Source organism: Peromyscus eremicus, chromosome 6, assembly GCF_949786415.1.
Source record: "Peromyscus eremicus chromosome 6, PerEre_H2_v1, whole genome shotgun sequence".
NCBI classification, from domain to species: Eukaryota; Metazoa; Chordata; class Mammalia; order Rodentia; family Cricetidae; genus Peromyscus; species Peromyscus eremicus.
The window spans coordinates 18,669,206-18,697,013 of record NC_081421.1 but is presented as its reverse complement, the minus strand read 5'-3'; the positions used below and the strand labels follow the sequence as shown (position 1 = coordinate 18,697,013).

Sequence of the window (27,808 nt, the reverse complement as noted above, 5' to 3'; positions counted from 1 at the left end):
ACACATGGGAAAGACATGTAATTAAATATCTCCCTCATAAATGTAAATGTGGAAAGTGATCTTTAAAAACAAAAAACATTTCAAATTCTGTATTCAAATCCATAATTTTATTTGCATATGAATTATGTGCATTACTATGTGTCAGTCAATAACAGAGGAGAGTTCTAAGAACAAAATGCCAGGCTGACTAAAACCACAGAAACTGGTTGGACATATGATTCACTTAGACACTCTTTATTAAGCAGTGCACACAAATGATTTTTCAGTTTAAAGCACTTATGCATGATATTTTTTTAATTTTCAGAAAATTCAGCTGCTAAAACAGATTTGATTTTAAAATAGAATACTTAGTTCCTTTTTATTTATATTTTTACAAAGTCATAAAAGGCCAAATACAAAGTGCAACTAACCAGTGTATACTAAGAAGCCCAAGCAGACTGGCGAATGCATATTTAATGATAAATGCATATACTGGACTAGGTGTCAGAGGGCAGATACCATATTTCAATCTGCAGTTAGAACTCTAAATGTTTTCATGGATTTTACGCATTGAGATAATCTCTAGCATTGTCTTTTCTTTGATCAAATGTTAAAATTTGAAAATAAAGTTGTTCATATAAGTTAATTCAGAAACCAGCTGTTAATACAATAAAACTCAAATGACAACAGAATAAAATTGTGATAAGAACTATACAAGATTATACAGAAATGCAAGGTAGAAGTATACAGACTCACACAGTGATGTTCAACACTCTACATCAATGATTAATTACCGAATAATATTCATCCAGTTACAAATTCATGCTTCAAACATAAATCCACCCTGTTAAATAATTGTCTCAATTAGATAAAGCTAATGACTTACTTAGTATGCTATTCCATTCATTTTTCTTCCTGCTCTGATCTTCTACATATTATTTGCTCGAGCATATAGCAGGCTTGTGAGCTTGGCTGCAAAAGCTTAAGATCATGGCAAAAAAAAAAAAAAAAAAAAAAAAAAAAAAGCAGGAGAGTGGTAGTTGAGGGGGAAAATATTCTGAAGCAAAACTGCCTGTAGCCAGGCTCATCCAATTCAGATATTTGACACTATTTAAAATGGGGGCATTAAAAGCAGCTACTTCACAGATTCATAAGGAGGAACTGATTCTATATGGCTGGTTCCTTCTATTAGCTCAGGAGGAGGAAAGGCCATTTATATGCATGTGTACGTGAGCTCACACACACAGACACATTCAATGCAACAGAGAACTGAAGGCTCCTATCAGATGTTCTCCCTTTCTCTAGAGAACAAGTCAATACCACAGAGTTTATTTTTCAACACATGATATGCCTCAGATATTAAAAAATCATGTCAGCAAATTCTGAGCTTAATGCATATGGTAACCCAATTAGGAAGTCACCAAATTCAATTTTATAGAACCTAAATATGTATTTTTTTAAATAGCTCTGCTATAACATGGACATCAAAGGGAGCCCAGACCAGCTGTAGAAAACAACCTAAAAATCTCTCTCTCTCTCTCTCTCTCTCTCTCTCTCTCTCTCTCTCTCTCTCTCTCTCTCTCTCTCACACACACACACACACACACACACACACACACACACACATACACACGGCAGTTAGAGATTGACCCATAGTTATCTCATCTTTCTTTGATACTCTCTAAAATTAGCCTTGAAATTAAGGAAGTAGGATTCATCTGGCCACTTCTCTGAACCAAGTGGGGGCTCATTCACTTTGAAAGACTGGGACTGAGTCAAGTCTCCCGTGAGAACAGGGGGACTGGAAAACCTTACAAGAATTTCTGAAGACCAAGAAGACTATGACTTGGGAGCCATGCCCAGAGTTCTCACCCTAGAAAAGAAAGCACTGCTGTGTAATAGTTCTGACAATGTCAACAGAGTTGGACATTGTAGCTTCAAAATTCCTGCTCAACTGCTTTATGTTATGACAATTGTGAAAATAAAATTTAAGGTCCTCTGTAAAATGGAGTGATAATACACAACCACCATTGCTGGCAATGTTGATATGATAAAATATAGGTAAAAATCTGAGCATAGTACCTGACACAAAATGAAGACTTGATAAACATCACCTGTTTGTATTATTACATCCCCAGTGATAATTCTTTATCACTTCTCCTGCATTTAGAATTGGAACTTTTTTCAAACAAAGTAAATAAATCTAGGAAATAATATTTGAAAAAAGTAATTTGATTCTCTCTGTTAAATCTGGCTTCTGGTTAGCGGAAGGGTTTATAAAAATGACATCTGGCCCTAGGTCATAATTCCCAGCCTTAAGTATAACTTGTAGTCTATATCAGCAATAGTCTGGTGTCCTCATGCAGCTGTATTTGTGGAAAGATTATATTTCCACTTACATGGATCTCCCTTTTTGCTGTACTTATCATGAGAGCTGAAATGACCAGTGTTAAGTCTAAAAATATTATTTGATATAAGGTTACTGTGACTGATTAATATGGTCTTGAATTGTGAATCAGCTTCTGGGATCCCAAAATGTTACTTTTGTTAATTAGCCTACTTCTATTAATGCAGGTGGAACAAAAGCTATGTGTTTTCTTTAGAGGTTGAAGCAATTAACTGTATCTGTAGCAACTCTGCAAAACACATTTTCAAGCCTCTTCAGGCGTCCTGGGAATTTTAGTGCAACATGCCCAAATCCAAAATTGCTCTTACACCTTTAAATCCTCAGAAATCCAAAATTTATAAGGAAAATGTGAAGCAGACAGTGAGTTAAATATGTGTGCATAATAATTCTGTCAGTGCTCCTAAAAAGAATTCACATTTGTAGGTGGTGTTTGCTACTATGTGCTAAATAAATTCTAATTAGGAGTGCACCACTCTTGTGTTCGGCATCAGAGCCAGATCTATAAGTCAACTCACAAAAAGAAACCAAGTAGAGGACATTTGTAGTGTTTTAACTCAACATAAGAAATTGGGGGGGGGGGGAGGATGTCAATGAGTCACATGACTACAAATAGTCAAATATAGTTAAAGGGTGTTAACTCTGTACAGTGGTTGCCAACTGTGAAACAACCTCACTGTTCTTAGGTTCACTGGATGCCTAAGGAATGCTGAGCACAACTCATCACCTATTCATTCCTCTTCTTCATAACCCTGGGTGATATATTTGGTCTCATTAGAAAAGGGAAAAAAATGAAGGTCAGAGAAATATTTAATCTGCTCAAGGTCACATCTAGCATCAAGAGTAGAACTGAGTTTCAAAATCAAAAGCATTTGAACCTAAGCTGAAGAACTTATTGGATGAATTGAGTGTATGTCTAAATGACTACAGAGCACATTAAAGGATAGATAGCACCTTCTTAAGCTCAGGATTTGCTGCTAACAAACAGAAAATGTCATCTCATGAGCAATAGCAGGACACTACCTTTGTATAGAGTCAATAAGAAGTTACATAATTCAGACACAATTACATAATTCAGACACAGAGAGCTTTGTCACAAATTTTCAATTATTTCTTTTAAATATTTTAAAAATATTTCTATTTTAATCCACAGCTTTCTGTGCCTCATAGTAGAATATATTGACTATAGTTTAGTGTTAGGTAAAAGACTGTCATTACAATCATGATTTTCATACTATAAGAGTAACATCCTTAGAGGGTATAGGAGCTACCCAGAGGCGTTGGACCATTTAGACGAATATCCAGAATCCTCTATGCTCATTGTGTCATATTGTCAGGTACTTTACTTTTCTGTGTCCTCTGATATGGCTTGTTTTTAAGCAAGTCGTTTTCCCAGAGACGCACTTTATCTGTTCCTTCTAGGTTAAACACAAATTTTAAAACTGTATGTAATAGAAGCAAAAAGGATGTTTGTAAATCGTCTGCAGCTATAACACAGTATTTAACACACTCAGGAAGCTGTAATAGACATCAATGCAACTTTGCCTTAATGTGATATAATACAAAGATCATCTAAGTATACCCAAAAATATTAAACACAATTGGCATTCAACATCATACTTAATGGGGAATGATAGATAGACTTTTTTCCAATCAAAAGCAAAATTTAAAAAAAAAAATGCCCTCTTCCAGTTGTACTATTTTTCTATGTTTTAACCAATACAATAAAGCAAGGAAATAGTAATGGGAAAAGTTAAGAAAAAAACACAGTTCGTCACAGAGAAAGTAATTGCATAGGAAACCCTTAATACATAACTATAATTTAAAAGTAGAAGGCCAATAAGATAAAACCAATAAAATAAGCAATACATAAGTGTAACCAAAACAAATGTATTTTAATCTTAATAATAACCAATTTAAAAATTTACTGGAGAAAATGCCACTTACAAAACTAGTTTTAAAATATACAAAAAGGTAATCAAAATATACAACATTTTGCTGAAATATCCAAAAGTACAATTTTAGCCAAATTCTTCTCAAACTTATCCATAAATTAATATCAAGATTTTTATCAAGAAACCACTTTTCTGGTGATTTTATTTTCTAAAATTATTCTAACAAAGCAGGGCAGTGGTGGTGCACACCTTTAATCCCAGCACTCAGGAGACAGAGGCAGCATATCTTTGTGAGTTTGAGACCAGCCTGATCTATAGAGTGAGTTCTAGGACAGCCAGCGCTGTTACACAGAGAAACCCTGTTTCAAAAAAACCAAAAAACAAATTTTTAAAATAAAAAAATTTTTCCAGCAAAAGATTTTTTTGAAGATAAGAATAAAGAAGTACTTTACTCGGCATTAGATTTTATTATGCATATAATTTCCTACTACATGAGTTCAAAAACAAGTTTATAAACCTTGATAGTAAATCCACAAACAAAAATACATTAAAATATTTGTGTGCATAATGAAAACAGAACTTTTGAAACAAAGCTGAAGTATTTTGGATTCTAATTCCCAACTCCAAATACATAGACATTTTAACTACAGGGCTGGCAATGTGCTTAGGTGAGTAAAGGAGTGTGCTGATGAGTCGGTGTGTCTGGGTTTGGTTTCAGATACCCACATGGGGAGAGAGAACTAACTCCTCTGAGTTGCCTTTGAAACACACACACACACACACACACACACACACACACACACACACACGTGTGCATACACACACATTCAATAAATAAACAAATTAATGTGTATAAAGTTACAAATTATAAGCATAATATTTCTGAGCAATAACTTCCTGATTATTTAAATAGTGATAATATTGACAGGATCAAATAATGTATGTAAAGTGGAATCTGGTCCATGTTAAACACATTTAGGATAGAGTACAAGAGAAAAATTAAGGGTAAGTAGTTTGATGCGTTTAGGAGAAGTTCAGGAGGGAAGTCAGAGCTGAAAATTAAATGCAAGCAGACCTTGAGTGGCCAGTATTTCTCCAGTCTATAAGATCTTGGAATAGTGAGATGTGTTGATGCAAAAAAAGATGTAAATTGAAAGTGGAGGCATAAACCTTTTGACTCCAACAGTGTCACCCCTCTCAATGACTTTTCCTGACTTTTTTTGCCCCTGAAAAGCAAACTAGCCACCCACATTGTAGCTCTAACATTAGATAATGTATTTGAACATATTGTGCCTTAGATTTTTTATCAGTAAAATGAATTTTAAAATCCCTTGTGAAGATGAAGTGACTTAATGAACATAAAAGTTTAGAGAAATACTTAGCTTGTGCTAAGTGCTAAGTCCCCAGTTTTATTACCATCATTGTTATTCAAGTTTCTTCCCAAATTTCAAAAGCTAAAGCAATAAAATCTGTTCTGGAGATTTGTGCATGAGAATACCCACTATTGCCTGTGTGGTATAGATGTGCCTCTGCACACTTTGGAAGCTAGGAGCATTATGATGTCACAGTATGAGTCAGGTATATGATTTCAACATGCCAGTATTTCATTGTAAGGGAAAAAAGCAATAGGTATAATTAATTTTATTTAACTAAATATATGCCAAATACTATTTAAGCACATAAGCAATATCAAACTTATTAGTGAAATGTTTTACATAAAAATTCTTCAAAATGTCAGGCATAATATATAGTTACTATAATCTCTACTTCTGGGCAAGGCTGTTTTAAGTTCTGGATAGCAACATGAGTCCAGAACTGTTATAAATGTCAGCATACTCAGATAGATGGGGGATCAGAAGCCATGCAATGGCTTATTCAAAGGAGATGGCTACAGCAGAGCAATGAGGAAGTGGGCTTTATTCTAGATAGAGGAGAGGAAGAGGCATTTTCCTGCAAACGAAAGATAAAATGTTCCCTTTCCTATGATAAAAGTGTTCATGTGATAAATGTGTTTTATCGTTCTCTGACTAACAGAATTCTGATACATGATCTACAAGAAGAGATAGAGAAACAGTTTGATGTGAAAGATGAAGTCTCAGGCAGGCATAGTTATGCAAAGTACAACGACTGGGACAAGGTATAGTGCACAATGCCTATTACGGTCTTTTTAAATAACTGTCTTCTTTTGTTGTTATGAAATTCTCCTTTATTTTAATTCTTCAAACTTGATTTTGTTCTTAAGATTGTTTCTTGGACTGAAAAAATGGTAGAGAAACATCCTGAAATGGTCTCAAGAATTAAAATCGGATCAACTGTTGAAGATAACCCATTATATGTTCTCAAGGTAAAAATAATTCAAGACCCATTAATTAGTTTGTTATTTTAAAACATGGGCACAAAAGTCACTTTGTGGCAGCTGAGCTAAATTTGAAATTGGAAAACATGTCATTTTTTTGAATATTCAACCTGTCAACTCAAGAACATATATTACAATCTTCTATGCAATCAAAAAAAAAAAAAGGAGTGTGCACTTGCTAGGGATCACATAATGAGCAAAGCAAGAAATATTTCACAGGAAAGCTCTGTTACAATGCCTTACAGTGTCATTGTCTACAACTCCTTCCCAGTCCATTAAAATGGAATGAAAATGGTGAATGAATGCCATGATGAAAAAGTTAAATATCCTACATGTGTAACACCAGAATAGTAGTTAAAGCAACAGAGCTAAGGGACAAAGATTCTGCTGCCTGAGCAGCTCATTAATAACTGAGAAGGCATTCACAACCTATATCTCCATTCATTCAATGCCTCCAACCACCCAAACCAAGTCTGAACTCCATTTAAAACAGAAGTCCTTCAAATATCAGGTACTGGTCCTGTACCCCTCTCTACATATACAGTACCAGACCTCAATCCAGTTTACAAACTAGCTTTATAGTCCTTATCTTAGCACAGAACATTAACAATGGAGTAAGAAAAACAATATATGGTGTGGTTGACACTTTATTTTTGAGGGAACAAGGATATTTTTTGACACAAGATTTAGTTTGCTGCATACCCCAGGCTGACCTGAAAATCAGGAGTGGTAGGATTGCAGGTATGCATGTGGCATCCTGTCCAAGAAGAGATTGTGGGTTTTTAACTTTTTAGTGTGTGTGTGTGTGTGTGTGTGTGTGTGTGTGTGTGTAGTTGCATGTATGTCATGACACATGTGGATGACAGAGAACAACCTTTGGAGTCAGTTCTTTCCTTTCATTATATGGGTCCTAAAGACTGAACTCAGGTCATCAGGCTTAGCAACAAGTGCCTTTATCCACTGAGCCTTCTCACTGACACTAAATTTCATTTTCTGAAGATGCGTTTTATTTGTTAAGGATGTATTTGTTTGGATATCTGAATATGAATATGGACATGTGAGTATGGGTATCCAAGAGGGCAAAAGGAGGAAGTCAGTTGCCCTGGAGCTGGAGCAGTTGTGAGCCACTAGATATGAATGCTGGGAACAGAACTCAGGCCCCCTGTAAGAGCAGCAAGTACTTTAACTGCTGAGCTATCTCTCTAGCACCTGACTGAGTTGTTTCTTATTTTGTTTGCTTTTTAAGAACCCTAAAAGCAGTTCTGAACCTTGGAAAAACTTTTATTGAAAAAATTATCCTGTAACAGATGATGAATTATTTATAGTCAGAATAGCAGCCATTATCTTCCCTGGGGACAGTATGCATAATCACGGTTCATGTTCAACAATAGGCAAGGAAAATAATGTTTGAGAAAATGAACCACGGAAATGACAAGGGACTAATATGAGAGCTAATGCAAAATAATCCCTCATTTCAACAGATTGGGAAAAAAGATGGAGCAAGAAAGGCTATCTTCATGGACTGTGGCATTCATGCACGAGAATGGGTCTCCCCAGCTTTCTGTCAGTGGTTTGTCTATCAGGCAAGTGAACCGATCACAATCAACATCTCTCTGACTGGTCTCCAATGCTTTACTGAATGACAACATTCTTTTCCAAAAGTCTGGTGCTCCACCTAATTAGAGAAATCTACATTTGCCTCTGCCTGCACATATAAGGCCTGAGTTTTTTTCATCATTGCAGTTTTTATAGAATCATGTCCTCCTTCAAACTCCTTAAACTTTACCTGAAAGTTTATGATAGTGAAAGCAACTTCTTTTAGCTATAATACTGATTTTATCCTGCAGTTATGTAAAAATCTGATACCAATTTTATGTTACAAACTAAAAATTTAATTTTCTTTGATAAACTCAGAACATAAACTTTTAGTTTTGCTTTACATATTTCATTGGTCATACAAGAACTTGGAGTTTTCCTACTTAATTTCCTTTCAATTGAGATATAGCTTGTTTTATAAAAATAGATCTAGTTTTATGTTTCTGTTTATCTACTGAAAATATATTCTGACACATCCTATCTTTAACTTTCTCCACCAACTGTTTCACATAGCACTTTGAAACACCCACAGCAATGGTTGATTGGGCCACAGATATATTTACTAGGAAAGCTGTTGCATAGATTGACCTATAACTTTGGTTATTTTGACCCTCCCAACTAAAGGACAACAGCTCCTCTTAACCTACAAAAGAGCACAAAGCATTATGACTGCAAGGGATCTCCTGTATGCTGGGAATCTCAGCACTGGCACAGCTGGGGCAGGAGGACTAGATTGAGGCCATTCTAGTTTACGCAGTGAGATCTCTCTCAATCTCTCTCTCTCTCACATACACACACACACGCACACACACACACACACACACACACACACACACACACACACACGTCTTGAGAGGAATTTTCCAAGAATGGGGAGGGTTTTTGTTTGGTTTTGGTTTTGAGAATTTTGATAGCCATGAAAGCTCAGATAACTGGAAGAATTTGTGCCAGAAAATAGAAACCCTGACAGGTCAATCTCTAAATTCGTGACATTTAAATTTTTATTTTATCATTATTGCTAGAAATTGAACCTAGTATTTTGTGATTTCTAGGAAGCATATATCATTGCCAGATATTTATATTAATTTTATTAATTTTCTGAGGCCAGGGAAATGGTCGAGTCAGTAAAGTGCTAGTCGCACAAGCATGAGGTCCATAATTCATGTAACAAGGATGGGCAAAGCTCGTGCCTTCAGTCCTAGCACTGGGGGAGGGGACTTGGATGGGGGGCAGAGACAAAGGATCTTTGGGACCTTCTGTCAGCCACTTTAGCTAAATTGTCAAGCTCTGAATTCAGTGAGAATAGAGAGAAATTAAGGCAGTCATCTGAACCTGTTGCAAGCTTGGGCCTTCACTCACAGGTGCATAGGTACACCACACACATATACATGTGAATTTCTTTGGTGGATAGAGCACATGCTTGATGTGCACAAGAACATGGGTTGAATCCACAGCACTAAAAAGGCTTTTTCTTCAGTCATATTTACAAGTATTTATGAAACTTCTCCAATGTTCCTATCTCCCTGTGTTCACAAACTTGATCTATATTTATTTAAGGGACATAAGAGAATGACCTTATCAAGTACCTGGTGCTATTAACTTTCACTTAGCTGTATTTCTTCTGTGGTTATACAGGCTATATCTGGCAGCTTCCAGTATGAATAATTAAGTCAACCTTTAAAGAATGTTCATTTCAGTTGATGTCTTTGCATTTAAAAAGTGTTTTTTCCTATAATCTATGTGGTTCATTTGTCTTCATCTACTTTTTAAAATGTTTAAAACCATCTAGCCTTGGAAAACAACTCAAAGAGTGGTAAGTAGCTATGGCTAATAGAATCTAGCTTTCTCAATAGCAACCTAACTTTCTACCCCCTCTAGGCAACTAAGAGTTATGGAAAAAATAGACTCATGACCAAACTCTTGGACCGGATGACCTTTTATATTCTGCCTATATTCAATGTAGATGGATATATTTGGTCATGGACACAGGTACTGCTGTATATATGCTTGTTTGTTGCATTTATGTAATGTATTAGTCACTGGTTTTAATGTATATTTATTGTTGCTTCTATTTTAAGGTTTGGGTAACTATTTGATTCCAGTTCAGAGAGGTATATTTTTAATTTTTTTTGCTTTGTTTTGTTTTTGTTTTTTTGTTTTTCAAGACAGGGTTTCTCTGTGTAGTTTTGATGCCTGTCCTGGATCTCGCTCTGTAGACCACGTTGGCCTCAAACTCACAGAGATCCTCCTGGTTCTGCCTCCCAAGTGCTGGGATTAAAGGTATGCGCCACCGCTGCCTGGATTTATTTTTAAATTTTTTAAAGTAATGTTTTTATTTAGTCTTTGAGAATTTCATAAATGTACTTTTATCTTACTTATTACCATCTCCCACCTCTTCTCACATGCACTCCCACCTCCCTACTCACCCAACTTCATGTTTTCTGTCTCTCTTTAACACACACACACAGACACAGACACACACACACACACACACACACACACACACACACACACACGAAGTCCAGTTTGTGTTAGCCGAATACTCTGGAGCATGGGGCTTGCCCTGAAGTGCTTGATATACCCAGTATCATTAAAGAAAACTGACTCTCTCTCCTAGCAGCAATCAAATATCCATAGCTCCTCAGCTGGGTAGGACTTTCTGCCCACCTCCCCCACTCCATGCTGAAATTTTGTCTGGTTTGAGCTAGTGTAGATCCTATGCATGCTGTCATGTCACTATGAGTTCACGTGTGTATCTGTCCTGTTGTGTCTACAAAACAGTTTCCTTGATGTCATCTACCAGTTCTGGCTCTTCACAATCTTTCCAACCCCTCTTCCCCAGAGGTCTCTCAGTCTTGAAGGGAAAGGTGTGATACAGATATCCCATTTAGGGAGTGACATTTAGGGCTGAGCATGTCCAAGTTTCTTATGTTCTGTCCATTGATCAATTGTGATGGTCTGCTTGCTCAGGTATTATTAAAATAATACAAACATTTTGCTGATTTCTCAGACAGGTAATGATCATTTTCTAATAGAAAACTAATCAACAATTTTTAAACTTATGGCAATTTTTCATCAACGCTTAAAACATTAAGTTTAAAAATTATGTATCTGAGGGCTGGAGAGATGGCTCAGAGGTTAAGAGCACTGACTGCTCTTCCAGAGGTCCTGAGTTCAATTCCCAGCAACCACAGGGTGGCTCACAATCATCTGTAATGAGATCTGGTGCCCTCTTCTGGCCTGCAGTCATATATGCTGTATACATAATAAATAAATAAATCTTTTTAAAAAATTATGTATCTGAAAATATTAGAAATTGTAAGAAAACAACATTTCTTTATAATAAAGGAGCTCAAGTTAACTATAGAGATTTCAAATAAATCTCTTGATGTCACCTACAAGACACCTACAGAGAGAATCTGAGATGGTCACATTGAAAAGTTCAGCTGACCATGTTTACATGCTTTGATGTCCCTTCTGGCAGAACCGAATGTGGAGAAAAAACCGTTCCAAGAACCAGAATTCCACTTGCATTGGCACTGACCTCAACAGGAACTTCGATGTCTCATGGGATTGTGAGTTGCAGATTTGTTGTCAAGAAAATGTTTTTGCATGTAGACCTTGAGTTCAAATAAACCACCTACTTATTTCAGCAATAATAGAGATCCCTGAGTGAGTGCTAACTTCCCTATCTGTTAAATGGAAGAAAATCATCAATACTATGGGATATTTTGAAGGTTTTCTATGGGAGAAAGTGGGAAAAGATGTTATGTATCTATTGAGCCACTTCTTATTGAACATAACACACACACACACACACAGATACACACACACACACACAAACACACACACACACACACACACACACACACACACACACACACACACACACCCCAGATGTACAAAAGTCAGGTAATCTTGGGTGATCTTGAGCCCTACCACTTCCTAACCTGATAGAAATTGAGAAATACCAGTGGTTAAAACCAACATACAAGTAATGATTCTTCAGGTGCTTAACAAAGAACCATCTGAGATGGGGGCAGTTAAAAAGTATAATAGGAATACAGTGACCAGTTAAACCCACTACTTCAGATGATGCATTCACTTCTATACAACCACATCTTTATCATTACAGACTTTAGGGAGACCATACCTCTGTCCCAATTTGGGCATTTCCTCTTTGCCTAGTTTGGTTTTTTAAAAGTCACCACAACTTTTAACTCTATTCTACCATAATGCATATTGAATAGCAGCAGCTATCCCTAATCTAGAGAATTCTCCTGAAAGAAACTGAAAAAAATTTGGATTCAAGACAGGTGGTTTATACCAGTTCTCCAAGAGTCAGAGCTGAGGCTGAATGGAAACTGGTATGGATATGGGCTCTAAGCTGTAGCTGGAGAACTTTTCTCCAGCTCCCGCCACCAAGTCCCGCCAGTCCCAGAGCCCACTTATAAAATAAACACACGAACTCTTACATTATATAAACTGCTTGGCCATTAGCTCAGGCCTGTTATTGTCTAGCTCTTACTCTTATATTTAGCCCATTTCTATTAATCTTTACTTTGCCACATGGCTTGTGGCTTACCGGTACTTTACATCTTCCTTGTCCTGATGGCGGCTGGCAGTGACTCTCTCTCCGCCTTCCACTTCCCAGAATTCTTTTCCTTGTCCCGCCTATACTTCCTGCCTAGCCAATGGCCAATCAGTGATTTATTTACTGACCAATCAGCAACACACTTGACATACAGACCATCCCACAGCACTTCCCCTTTTCTTTTCTTAAAAAGGAAGGTTTTAACTTTAACATAGTAAAATTACATATAACAAAACAATTATCAAGCAAGAATTACAGTTACAATATTAAAGAAGAGATCCTATCTATCTTATATTTGTAAGTTTAAGGTTTTATATCTAACTTATCTTTTATTATAACTAAGGAAAATTGTAAGTATCTAGTCTTTAACCACATCAAAGACCTCAGAAGGATATACTACTACCTGAGAAATGGAGAAGGATATAAGCAACTTTTAGGAGTCTTGTAGGGTAGACAGAGACAGCTGACAGCCTGGACAGCCATTCAAAGTTCTCTTGTAAGGTTGGGGCATCTGTCTTCAGCCCACAGGCCTAGAGTCTCTTATTCACTTTTCTCTGTGTCCTGTAGAATGTCTGGCAGTTTTCTCTGCAAAGCAGGAACCTGAAGGACCATTTTGTCAAGCAAAGTTCAGTGGTCACCTTTGTATGGGTCCTGTATGTCCAGTTGATCAGGCAGTCCAGGCAAGAACAGTTTCTTGCCCAAATGGCTATTTTTGTCAAGGTGAAGATAAACTCCGTATGGAGTGTCTTCGATGCCCATCCTCCTCTCTGAAGTAAATCGGTGCTGTCAGGAGCAGACATGTCTCACTGTCCAAAAAGTCTAAATTTTTAAAACATTTTAAATGCCATATTCTGTAGGTCTTTGAAGTGTTTGAAGACTACCTATCTATCTGAAATATAACTATGTATACCTAGAAGACTTAACTAACATGGCTACAAATATGATTATCATAGATGACTAATTATTAATCTATTTTTTAATTATCCATTATAATTTTAAATGAGTTACATAAACATAATACCTCAAACAAGAATAGAAATATATATACAGTAAAACAAAATTAAGTTTAAATTTGTATCAATAAACTAAAATCTGTAGCAATGTAAAACATTTTAAACAAGTTGTTACTCTTTAAAAGTAGGTTCATTAATCTACCCTTTCATCCTATCATATCTAAACTATCCCCTTTTTTTCTTTAGAAAGAGATTGTATTTATAATCAACCTGATTTAAATAAAAATATTGTTTTTTCTCTGTCCCACACCAGAGGGCTCTTCTGATTTGGGACACAAGAATCTCTTAACCATTTTTTTTTCTTTGAGCAATATGTCTGGGTTTAGAGGGGGAGTGAGCCAATTCCATCTCTAAAGCCAGCTTGGTATATTTGGGAATTTGGGCGTAGCTTGTCTTACTACTTCCTGCTGGAGGGGGGCGCTGTATCTTCTGGAGACAGAAAGAAAATTTTAGGATCATGGAGTAGTCCGTGAGGCTGTATATCTGCGCCAGTTGACTTGAAACCATTCTGGATGTTGAATCATCTGGGCCATGGTGTCATTGGAGACCTTTCAGGGGGTCTTGGCTGGTCAAACCTGATGTATCTTAATCTGGAACAAATCCATAGTCTCTGGCTTTCTGTGGAAACAAGAGCAGAGACTCTTTTCCAAAGCAACATATCCTTATATCCAAATTTTGAAGTCAAGGTACCTTTAAAATATACATTTTGGCATAACTCAACAGCTTTTACAATCAAATGTTTTTCTGCAGTTACGAATATCAAAGAGAACATAATCCAGATTCTCTGTGTGGTAGTCATCTTTACGTGGCTTATTTTTTTATATTAGCTTGAGCCTATTGCTTTTAAACTGCAGCCTTCTAAGCCTGAAATGGCGCAGTGGCTGCTGGCTCCGCCCATTTCAGCTTCCCAACATGGCGGCGGGCCGCTTTCCGCCAGCTCTGGGAGCCATAACTCTCAGAAATAGTGGGTCTACACTTTTACCAAAGTAGCGTGTAGCCCAGAAACCTCTTTTTTTGTTTTGTACTAGCAAAGGCTAAATTCACCACACAGTTTAATGTGCTACTTGCAGAGGCCTCATTCCCACCATACTGCAGGTCGAGAGCGCACGCTAGGAACCCGCCAGTAGCTCAAACCGGCAGCTGCCGCTTATTTGAGAGAGACAATTAGGAAGCTGTTTTTAGGTCCGTTTTAGAATCTTTTTTCTAAGTTTTTAGGTGGAAACTCTTGCCACCACGTTGGACGCCATTTGTAGCTGGAGAACTTTTCTCCAGCTCCCGCCACCAAGTCCCGCCAGTCCCAGAGCCCACTTATAAAATAAACACACGAACTCTTACATTATATAAACTGCTTGGCCATTAGCTCAGGCCTGTTATTGTCTAGCTCTTACTCTTATATTTAGCCCATTTCTATTAATCTTTACTTTGCCACATGGCTTGTGGCTTACCGGTACTTTACATCTTCCTTGTCCTGATGGCGGCTGGCAGTGACTCTCTCTCCGCCTTCCACTTCCCAGAATTCTTTTCCTTGTCCCGCCTATACTTCCTGCCTAGCCAATGGCCAATCAGTGATTTATTTACTGACCAATCAGCAACACACTTGACATACAGACCATCCCACAGCACTAAGCCTTGGGATGCTTGTGTTTTTTACTATGACCTATAAATGGAGGGCAAATAAGGCTAACAATACTTCCACATTTTGTTGGACATGTGTATACAAAACCTCTAGTGACCATGTAACAAGAGATGTCCAAAGTTTTCAGCATTGGGTAAACCCATATCATAAGGCAAGGGAGGTGCTAGTAACCAGCACATTGTGATCTCATCCACATTTCTTCTGTAGCTTCTCCAAACACCAAAAACCCATGCCAGGATGTCTACAGGGGCCCTGCACCAGAGTCTGAGAAAGAGACAAAAGCTGTCACCAACTTCATTCGAAGCCATCTGAACTCAATCAAGGCTTATATCACCTTCCATTCCTACTCCCAAATGCTATTATTTCCTTATGGCTACACATCCAAACTGCCACCCAACCACAATGACCTGGTATGTAAAATACACCATATATATATGTGGTGTGTACATTTATATCATCATCAACTTTGACATATGCTGAAATGGTTTCACTTTGTTTGGTTGATTGTTTTGAGACATGGTCTTACTATGTAATTCAGGTTGGCGTTGAATGCACTATGTGACTCAGCCTCACCTTACACTCACCATCCACCCTGCCTCAACTTCCCAAATCCTAGAAATACAATTTTGCTACCACACCAAGGCCTCACATTTCAAATACCAGAAAAAGGAGTAATGAAGTTTACTCTGTAGTTAAAATAATTATCTTTAGATTTTTTATTTGATAATTGTAAAAACACAATAAAATATTTAAATGTGATTCTAAGAAAATTTTATAAGGAAGAAATGTCTAGACTATCAAGAAGAGAATTCTAATATTAGATGGCCTAGATACAGAATTCTAATATATGCAGTCATTTTATAAATACTGTTTAATACTTTCTTTGGGTCATACTATAGAACCATGCAGGGCAAATGCCTAATTGAGCAGCAGAGATAGTAGCTAGTTCTAACCTCTGGACACTAGACTAAAGGAGATCCATGATATTTTTTTTCTCTATTAGTAATCTTAAAATATTAATTCTTCCACTATCTAAAGAACACTACGAATATCATAGTGCTCTGTCAGTAAGAATATGATATCATTTCAAATCTGTGATCCACTGAACATGATTTTTCTTTCTGTGAAAATTGATTTAATCACATAAGTTTTAGAAAGAACACCATGCACACATAGTCAACCTGCACATAGGTAACTATCTTGAATTACCATAGAAGATAACATGGGCAGTATACAGGGTCTGGTATCCCAAATCACACAGTAGCTAGCAGACACAGTGCATTCAATCAATGTTGTGGCTCCGACAGTTCAAATCAACTTAAGAAAAAACTGGGACATGATTTTTAATCTTGAACTCGCTCAATTGTATTCATCACAGTGACATTTAATGTTAACTAAATCTGAGATTTCAAGCAGCCATTAATTCCATCTATACATTAAGAAAATACAAAAGTATTTTGTGATCACACTGTAGCTTATGATCCAATCTAGCTAAGAATCTGAACTCATGAGTTGATTAATTTGTGCAGATACAACAAGGCAGTTGCATACTTTGAGAGGATGAAAATGCACACAGACATACACAGCAAGCTTTTCTAAGTAAACTAAAAGGTTTTATAGAACAGCTAATTTATTTATATATTAAATAAAATATATTTCTTAATTATATACATTTATACATAGTGATGAAAAAACATTCAGTTGGAGTTCAAATATACCAGAAACTATATCCATTAATGTCCATCCTAACAATTACTCCCCTCCCACAAACAATTGAGTAAATATGATGAAATGCCATGCCAGAAAAGAAACCCTAATATAACAGGACCACTTTAAAGATGAGTAAGCTATACAGGAGATGTAGTTCAGTGGTCAAGTGTTTGGCTAGCATGCAGTGTCCTGTGTTAGATCTCAAATAGTGTTTACATGCACACATGCATACACACACACACACACACACACACACACACACACACACACACACGAGTCCAGTCAATGAAGATTAAAACAAAAATGAATCAACTACCTCTCTTCTGTTAGCACAAGTCAAAAAAGTTCTGTATCAATAATGGACTTATTACGGAGAAAGGGATGGGAGAAAATGATTTTGTAAGGGTCAATATCTGAAGCCAAAAAGAGTTTGAAAGACAGGACACACCAGGCTAGAAAGGTAGCTTCTCTATGTAGAGCACTTGTTATTGCAGAGGACCAGGGTTTGAGTCCCAGCACCCATGTGGTGGCTCACAACCATCTATAATTTCAGTTACAGGGAATCAATTACCCTCTTCTGACCTCCATGGGCACCCATGTGATGCCCATGCATACACATGGGAAAGAACATTCAAACATTCATATACTTACATAAATAAATCTTCAAACCTTTTAAAAAAGGATACAGAGAGAGAGATAGAAAACACAAAATTCCATATAATTGATTGATTGTGCTTTGACAATGTTTTTACCTAGCCATTTATCTTATTTTGATCTTCAAATGCTAAGTAACCTGTAAAATTAGTTTTTAACTCCTAAAAAATGTATTCATATAGCATTCTGTAACCCTCTCTTACTTTCCTCTCTAGTTCAAGGTTGCAAGGATTGCCACTGATGTTCTTTCAACTAGATATGAAACCCGTTATATCTACGGTCCAATAGCATCAACAATTTGTAAGTTTTTCCTGTCATTTACTATGACTATTTCTTTATGTCTATGTAAATAGTAATATACATATATATATAGTGGTATTGTATTCCCCAAAATATTGTGCACCCTAATAAACTTATCTGGGGTCAGAGACAGAACAGCTACAATATTAAACATGAGGATAGGCAGTGGTAGCACACGCCTTTAATCCTAGCATTCTAGAGGAAGAAATTCATGTGTTCAAGGATACAGCCAAGCATGGTGACTCACGCCTTTATCCCAGAAAGCGAGCCTTTAATCCCAGGGAGTGGTGGTAGAAAGCAGAAAGGCGTGAGGACCAGAAACTAGAAGCATTTGGCTGGTTAAGCATTTGGCCTGGTTAAGCATTCAGGCTTTTGAGCAGCAGTTCAGCTGAGACCCATTCTGGATGAGGACTCAGAGGCCTCCAGTCTGAAGAAACAAGACCAGCTGAGGATCCGGTGAGGTGAGGTAGTTGTGGCTTGTTCTGGTTCTCTAATCTTCCAGTTCACCCCAATACCTGGCTCAGGTTTGATTTTATTAATAAGAACTTTTAAGATTCCTGCTACATATATATACTAAATTTGTAGATTATAAACTCCAGCTGTTACAAGAGATTCTACATTACATGTGAACCTAAAAGACAGGATGTGCTTGTCTCCTGAGACAGGGCAAATTTTGAGACAAATTAATATGAACTTTTACAAGGCTATAAAATTAAGATAAATTATTAAATCAATAGAAATTTATAGCCTACTTTATCTACCTTTCTGTTCCCCAAAACCAATGTTTCATCTTCAGCAGAACAAGAATTAGTTGGGGCAGAGGCCACATCTTGTTTCATCTACTTGAATTGAATCGTCTCTTCTTTGGTCTTTTCTCCATTCTAGTAGTATCTTCCCATTAATCTATGGTGGGTGGGTGTGTTGACTCGTATTCTCTTGTCCCTCTGATCTGTTCTTCCTGCTACAGGCAAAGGAGTATGTGTGGTAGTGTGGATAGGAAATGATAAGATTTGAGTTCTCTTCTTTTGTTTATTTTCTCACCCCAATTTCTAATCCTTCAATATTATAGACTTTAATTGTTGTTGGGTTTTTACTTAGTTTGCTTAGTCTTAAGGAACTTTCTTATCTCTTATTCTTTTTACATGCAATCAGCAAACTTTCTACGGGGTCAGCTATTTGTTTTGATTTTAATGCCAGGATAGCCTCTGTTGTGACTACTCAATTGGGGCATTATAATTTAAAAGCAGCCACAGACAATACGTTAAAAATGAGCATGGCTATGTTCATAGAAACCCCCATTCTCAAAAACAGGAAGAAATAATTTGCCAAGTTTCAGACTCTGTTCTAAGTATCATCTGTAGTTGTTAGTTGACTCATAAGCTGGTCACTGGGTTCAGCACTTGATTCACATGATCTAAATTAATCCTCACAAAAAGACCCCAAACCATGATCAAATACTGCTTCTCAGTTACAAGGACTGGCAAAGGAATTACAAAGTAAAATTATAACAAAACCAAAGTCCTCACTTCTATGCATATGACTTTTGTTATTTGGGTTTTGTGACTAACCAGTGTTTTTTATTTTCAAGAAATAAAATCAACAATAACAAAAACATGCTTTGATTTTTCCCAAAGACCAGACTCTGTGGATTAAGATAACTTCTCTTCTGGCAAGAGTTATAGTTATCAGGATGTCTTCATCAAACTTCTCCCCTCAGGACTCAGGGAACCCTCTGGAAGAGGGGGCAGAAAGAATTTAAGTGCCAGAAGGGGTGGAGGACATAAAGACAGCAAGGCCCTCTAAAACAACATAAAAATAGTTTATATGAACTCATGGAGACTGAGACAGCATGAGCAGGACCTGCATGGGTCTTCACCAGGTCTTTTATGCATATGTTATGGCTTCCAGCTTAATGATTTTATGGAATTACTGAGTGTGTAAACTCTGAGTCTCGTGCCTTCTCTTGGGCTTTTCCCACTCTGTTTGTCTTGTCCAACTCCAATATGTTAAATTTTGCTTTATCTTGTTTCATTTATTATTATCCCTTAGAAGCCTGTTTGGTTTTTTTTGTTTGTTTGTTTGTTTTTCTGTTTTTTTTTTTTACAACAGAAATTGATTTTATTATTACAGAATTAGTTAACAAGTATGGAACAGAACAGTCTGGCATTATTTATACATATTTAATGAGACATAATTTGTGGCTTTTTTTAACTTTTTTTATTTATAATTTAATTTAATTTTACACATCAGCCACGGATTCCCCTATCCTCCCTCCTCCCCCTCCCCAGCCCATCCCCCATTCCCATCTCCTCCAGGACAAGGACTCCCCTGGGGATTCTGCTCAGCCTGGTAGATTCCAGTCCCCTCCTCCCTTCACCCAGGCTGAGCAAAGTGTCCCTGCATAGGCCCTAGGTTCCGAAAAGCCAGCTCATGCACTAAGGACAGGTCCAGGTCCTCCTGCCTGGGGTCCTCCTAAATAGTTCAAGCTAATCAACTGTCTTACTTATCCAGAGGGCCTGATCCAGTCGGGAGCTCCTCAGCTATTGGTTCATAGTTCATGTGTTTCCACTAGTTTGGCTATTTGTCCCTGTGCTTTTTCCAATCATGGTCTCAACATCTCTGACTCACACAATCCCTCTCTCTCTCTCTTGTCAATTGGACTCCCAGAGCTCCACCTGGGGCCTGGCTGTGGATCTCTGCATCTGCTTCCATCAGTCATTGGATGACAGTTCTATCATGACAGTTAGGGTGTTTGGACATCCGATCACCAGAGTAGGTCAGTTCAGGCTTTCTCTCGACCATTGCCAGTAGTCTATTGTGGCGGTATCTTTGTGGATTTCTGTGGACCTCTCTAGCACTTTGCTTCTTCCTATTCCCATGGGGCCTTCACTTATCATGGTCTCTTTTTCCTTGTTCTCCCTCTCTGCTGGGATCTCCCGCTCCCCTAAGCTCTTTCCCTCGACCCTTGCCCTTCATTACCACCAACCCCCCACGTCCAGTTTGCTTATGTAGATCCCATCCATTTCTCTGTCATTGGGCGATCCCTGTGTCTTTCTTAGGGTCCTCTTTTCTACGTAACCTCCCTGGAGTTGTGATTAGCAGTCTAGTCATCCTTTGTTTTACATCTAGTATCTACCTATGAGTGAGTACATACCATGTTTGTCTTTCTGAGTCTGGGTTATCTCACTCAGGATGATTTTTTTCTAGATCCATCCATTTGCCTGCAAACCTCATGATGTCATTGTTTTTCTCTGCTGAATAGTACTCCATTGTGTATATGTACCACATTTTATTTATCCATTCTTCAGTTGAAGGGCATCTAGGTTCTTTCCAGGTTCTGGCTATTACAATTAATGCTGCTATGAACATAGCTGAGCATGTGCCCTTGTGGTATGATTGAGCATTCCTTGGGAATATGCCCAAGAGTGGTATAGCCACAAATGATATAAAATACCTTGGGGTAACTATAACTAAGCAAGTGAAGGACCTATATGACAAGAACTTTAAGTCCCTAAAAAAACAAATTGAAAAAGATGTCAGAAAATGGAAAGATCTCCCGTGCTCATGGATAGGCAGGATTAACATAGTAAAAATGGCAATCTTACCAAAAGCAATCTACAGATTCAATGCAATCCCCATCAAAATACCAACACAATTCTTCACAGACCTGGAAAGAACAATACTCAAATTCATATGGAAAAAAAAAAAAAAAACAGGATAGCCAAAAGAATCCTGTACAATAAAACAGCCTCTGGAGGCATCACAATCCCTGACCTCAAGCTCTACTGTAGAGCTACAGTAATAAAAACAGCTTGGTACTGGCATAAAAACTGACATGTGGACCAATGGAATCAAATTGAAGACCCTGTCATTAATCTGCACACCTATGAACATATAATTTTTGACAAAGAAGCCAAAACTGTACAATGGAAAAAAGAAAGCATCTTCAACAAATGGTGCTGGCATAACTGGATGTCAACATGTAGAAGGCTGCAAATAGATCCATATCTGTCACCATGCACAAAACTTAAGTCCAAGTGGATCAAAGACCTCAACATAAATCCAGTTACTCTGAATCTGGTAGAAGAGAAACTAGGAAGTAGTCTTGAATGCATTGGCACCGGAGATCACTTCCTAAATATAATACCAGTAGCACAGACACTGAGAGAAACAATCAATAATTGGGACCTCTTGAAACTGAGAAGCTTTTGTAGAGCAAAGGACACAGTCAACAAGACAAAGCAACAGCCTACAGACTGGGAAAAGATCTTCACCAACCCCACATCTGACAGAGGGCTGATATCCAGAATATATAAAGAACTCAAGAAATTAGACATCAAAATGCCCAACAGTCCAATTAAGAAATGGGCTATAGAACTAAACAGAGAATTCTCAACAGAGGAAGCTCAAATGGCTGAAAGACGTTTAAGGAATTGTTCAACATCCCTAATCATCAGGGAAATGTAAATCAAAACGACTCTGAGATACCACCTTACACGTGTCAGAATGGCTAAGATCAAAAACACTGAAAACAGCTTATACTGGAGAGGATGTGGAGCAAGGGGAACTCTCCTCCACTTTTGGTGGGAATGCAAGCTTGTACAGCCACTTTGGAAATCAATATGTCGCTTTCTTAGAAAATTGGGAATCAATTTCCCCCAAGGCCTGTTTGTTTTCTAATGAGAGACAGAAAGGGAGTGGATCCAAATGGGAGGGGAGTTGGGGAAGAACAGGGAAGAACAGAGAGAAGAAGAAATGTAATCAAGATATATTATGTGAAAAATATCTGTTTTCAATAAAAGGAAAAAATTAAAAAGAGTTATAGTTATGTTAATATAAGTTAGTCAGCCTCTCAGAATCCCTAATACTTACCACAATGCAGAACATGCGACAAGAGTAGAATTGATTCCTATAAACTTCTTAAATGAAAAGTGTGTCCTGACTTATCTAAAAACATTTGATTGCAATCCATTTGAAACTGTGGAGATCAAAAAGAACACTCTAGTTTCAGATGCTGAAAAGAAAGACCTAGCAACTTAAGTTCTAACCATAAGCAAAGGGGGAAATAGACACAAGACAAAGAGAACCTATTACCTTCAGATCTTCCTTTAAATAATTGCTAAAGGAATCTTTCCAAATACAAAAGAAAGAAAAACAGAAAAAGGCTGAGAAGTGCAGAAAGGAAGAATAGTGGACTAGGAATAGAGAGAAAAAGATGGGTTTGTAAATGATAGAGATATATGCATACCTTCATACATAATATAATAATAATAACCTGTCCCCATGATTGAATAAAAAATACTATTTCATCTGACATTCAATGTGTATAGACTCAAGATAACTCATTGTTATTCATCAATGTACCATCTATAAGAAACTTATTTCTAATCTAACTACACAGCTAGGTTGAAATAAAAAATGGTACAAACTAAGAAAAAAGAAGGAAGAAGTTATGTTAAATATCATATAAAATAAATTTCAGAGCAAAACCTAAGAAACATTAGTAATGAGAAGTAGATCCATCCACCAACAAGGAAATAATCCCAAGCATATGTGCATCACCTCCACTCATAATGCCTTGTCAGTAACAGCTTGATTTCCCCAGCTTCCTTCCTGAATGTCTTCTTAATAAGGCCAAATATCACTCCCTTTCTCCTCTTTGATCCTCTCATTTCCCTACTTCACCCAAATTTGTTAACAATGCAGATTTTTCCCACTATTCAGACTGAAATTTTAGTCATTTTTTAATCAAATTATGTCATCTACCACCCCATTATCATACTTGATATGTTGTCTCTATCTTAGTTCTGCCTTTCACTTCACAGTGCTGAACATTTGGTGTCTAGACTTTCTAACCTAGACTTTATAACCTAAGCTTCCTCCCACCCCTGCCTTCCATACTCTATAAAGAGTATGAAACTGCCTATTGCTTCTCAAAAAAGTCTGAACACATCTGATTTACAAGGTTTCCAAATCACTGCTTATTTAACAGACCTCACAGGTCCCTAGAATGTCCCTGTTTTTTCACAGTTAGAATTCACTTGCCAGAATGCCTTTCTCTATCTCCACCTGGGGGGGAAAAAATGTATATTTCTCCTTCTTAGCCCTCTAATGTGCTCTGCATCATGAAAGTGAATTTGACAAGTTTGAGTATGAGCCCTGCTCAGCAAGCACAATATTGCTTCTCTTTTAAATCTTTATCAAGTGGGACTTCTTCCCTGTGGTATTTACAGCTGTGCATGGAACTAAAGTTTTGTTCACCTTTGTCTCTCCTCTAAACTGCAAGATCCTAAAAGCACAAGTCATCTTTGTAAACTTGCATTGCCTGCCCTTTCTGGGACCAAATAAATACATTGTTCTGGGGCTTGTTTTGGGTAGATATTGTGTTGTTGTTTTATGTTTAATTTTGGTTTTGTTTATTTTTGTTTGAGATAAGGTCTCATAACGTAGCCCATATTGGCCTCATACCATGTCCCTGTCTAAGCCTCTATACTATTGGGACTAAATGGGTCCATTACTGTGCTCAGCCCATATAAAGTCTATTGGATATGTTAGAGATTTCATAAGTAGCTGTTGAATAATTGGTTTGTCTCTTCCCACCAAATATCCCTTCTTTCTTCATAAAAGCTTTAAATTTTTATTTTTTAAACTTAAGATATTGGTATCAGTTAAGTATATCCTAAAATATCAATGATTTTAAACACAAAAGTACTATTCCATTACATAAAGAAAAACATATACATGCATTTATTATATGTTGTATAAGTATATTGTATAGTAGGTGTATGCAATCATATATTTAGCATGTATTTTCACACACAGTGTAAATACATACAACACATACACAAAGAGAGAAACCTCTCTATAGATGTTTATATCTTTAAACATTTTTTTATTAAATAATGTCATCTTTAGTAAAGTTTCACAGAAATTGATATAAAGTTTGGATTTGAGTATTAAATATATCCTTAAAATAGTTAATTTGAACTTTCTTGGTCCTATAACTATAAACAATTTTCTCTGACAGCATAAATGATAGGAAATCAAAAGTGTGAAAAAAGTATAACAAGAGATACGTATTAAAATGTCATAATGAAATTACTTTGTATGTTAATTTTAAAAAATAATAAAAAGAAAAAATTAAAATTTTTTAATGCAGTACATATTTAAAATATATGGTAGATTACAAATGCATTCTGTACCATTTATACTACTTTGTCATTACAGCAATCAACTATACATATAATTACTGTTATTGTTAATTTTACACATGCAATTTTGAGTGTGTGTGTGTGTGTGTGTGTGTGTGTGTGTGTGTGTGTGTGTGTTGAGTTTAGGGGCCAGAGGCCAACATTGGGTTCTTTCTCTATTGTTTTATACTCTATTTTTTTGAGACAAGGTCACCCATGAAAACTGAAATTCACCAGTGTCTAAACTGGATGGCCAACAAACCATGGGGATCCTATCAAAACTGGCATTATAGGCAAGAGCCACCATGTCTGGCTTTTTGATGAGTACTAAGAATCCAAGCTCAGGACTTCATCTTTGCATTTCAAATGCTTTACCCACTGAGCCATCTTCTCTGCACCAGCAATTCCCATGTCTTAAAAAGAAAAAAGTCTCAGTAGTTGCCTCTAATGAAATATTTACTGATTCTGTTTTACAGACCCGACATCAGGTTCTTCTTTAGACTGGGCTTATGACCTGGGCATCAAACACACATTTGCCTTTGAGCTCCGTGATAAAGGCAAATTTGGTTTCCTTCTTCCAGAATCACGGATAAAACCAACTTGTAAAGAAACCATGCTTTCTGTCAAATTTATTGCTAAGTATATCCTCAAGCATACTTCCTAATGAATTGCCCTTGCTTTGGAATATACCAATTAATCCTTTGGGGGAGCCTTTCCCTGGAAAGACAACCTTCTGCGTCACCTGAATCCATTCTTCTCTTGCTCATGAAGTCCTGCGTTGCTTTCTTTTTGTTTTTATTTACTCCCAATAGCACCATAACAATATAACTTTGAGTAAATCCATTTAACTACAGTTCTTTGTAAGTAAAATTTTAGCCTGATAGAAAGCAGAATTTGAATACTATGAAGTGATATTTCTGAAAGAAATGAAAATGTTGTGTTGTAATCCCCAAAATAAAAAATAAACGGATTGTATTCTGATGCTTTATAAAATATCCTCTGTTTTTAATAAACCATGTTCTCAGCATTTCTCAATTAGCCTTAATAATCTGACAATAGTATTGTTATTCGTTAGCCTTAATAGTCTAACAAATACAGATATCAATGGTTCTTCAATCTGATGATAGGAAACTGTATCTTCAATTTTCAAATATGTAATTTGCCTTTCAAACATGTATTTTTCTGATAGAAGTGAACATTGTTCATATCTTCAAAATAGCAAAGGACAATGGAAGGAATTAAATAATTCATGGAGAGATGGCTCTCAGAGATTTAAACAAGCAATCCAGTTCCCATCAGTACAATGTTGATTAAATTTAAAATAGCTTAATCTAATCCACAGCATTCATAGGAAACATTCTTCCACAATACCACTTGGCAATTATACAATACAACTGATATAGTTTGCCCTCTCAATGCATACAACGAAGCCAGTCAATACAGTAAAAGTTGGTGACCAAAAGTCGTGTTGCCCAAGAGAAGGGCTAGAGGGAGAGAGACAGACAAACAGACACATACACAGAGAGATAGAGACAGAGACAGAAGGCATCCTTAGGTTGTGTTGATATAAAACCACAATGGTGAATTCAAAAAGAATAAGACAAAGTTTATTCAGGAGTCAAATGTTAGTGACCAGGGACAAAGAACACAAATTCTGGCTTTTTCTCCAAATACAATGTTCTAATATGGTAAAAATTTAATAAGATTTTTCTAGAAACAGAAGAAAGAAAGTCACGAATTCTGGTGATTTTTAAAAGTGTGTGTAGGACTCAAGCCGGCAGGCCAGAGCAGAGCATGAAAATCTCTGTTGTAGGCTTGATATAATACCTTAGGATGTTCTTAGCCTCTAGATTGATGAAGGCTCAAATCCAAAAAGGGTTTTATCTAATGATCACTTAGAAATGAGGTCAAACACAGAGGTGGGCAATAAGCAGCCATTTGATGATTAAAGACAGCACAGGATAATTGGGCTCAAGACCTGCAACACACCAGCACCCCACAATCATAGATTTGCATTAGAAGTGGATCTTCCTACTTCAAATTAAGAAAAAATCCCCACAAGTATGCCCTCCATTTTTTGGTGTTAGTTAATTCCAGAGGTAGTCAAGTTACGACTAAGAATAGCCATCACACCTTGCCTGTGTGCTTCCACCAGAGTGAGGACCCTTTGAACATGCCTGCTGTGACAAGTAAACTTAATTGCATCTCTCTGAGCTGGGGTAGGATTTCTCACCCACCATATGTTAGAATTTCTCATCTACCATATGCAAGGGCCAATTATGGCACATTATTTTACTTTCCATATTACTGTTAAAATAATCAATTTGAGAATATGGAAAACAAATTAAGGCTAATACTATCTAATACAACCATATTCAGTATGATGAACTAACTCATGAGTTTAAGACTCATTGCCATGATAGGTTAAACTTTAAGGATATGCCATTCTGTTTTGGATTTAATACATATTGTTTTCATGAA

At 36.8% G+C, this 27,808-nt stretch overlaps 1 protein-coding gene across 1 annotated transcript in view; it reads left to right on the top strand.

Moving 5' to 3' along the window:
- Positions 1 to 26,340, top strand: part of Cpa3 (carboxypeptidase A3) — a 34,252-nt gene extending 7,912 nt beyond the window's left edge. The window contains exons 4-11 of the mRNA XM_059264679.1: positions 6,313 to 6,415; positions 6,521 to 6,622; positions 8,116 to 8,217; positions 10,109 to 10,219; positions 11,715 to 11,805; positions 15,681 to 15,883; positions 18,053 to 18,137; positions 25,804 to 26,340. Coding sequence (XP_059120662.1) covers positions 6,313 to 6,415; positions 6,521 to 6,622; positions 8,116 to 8,217; positions 10,109 to 10,219; positions 11,715 to 11,805; positions 15,681 to 15,883; positions 18,053 to 18,137; positions 25,804 to 25,991 — 985 coding nt within the window. The 3' untranslated portion in view covers positions 25,992 to 26,340. The remainder of the gene's footprint in view (positions 1 to 6,312; positions 6,416 to 6,520; positions 6,623 to 8,115; positions 8,218 to 10,108; positions 10,220 to 11,714; positions 11,806 to 15,680; positions 15,884 to 18,052; positions 18,138 to 25,803) is intronic.
- The last annotated feature ends 1,468 nt before the right edge of the window (positions 26,341 to 27,808 follow it).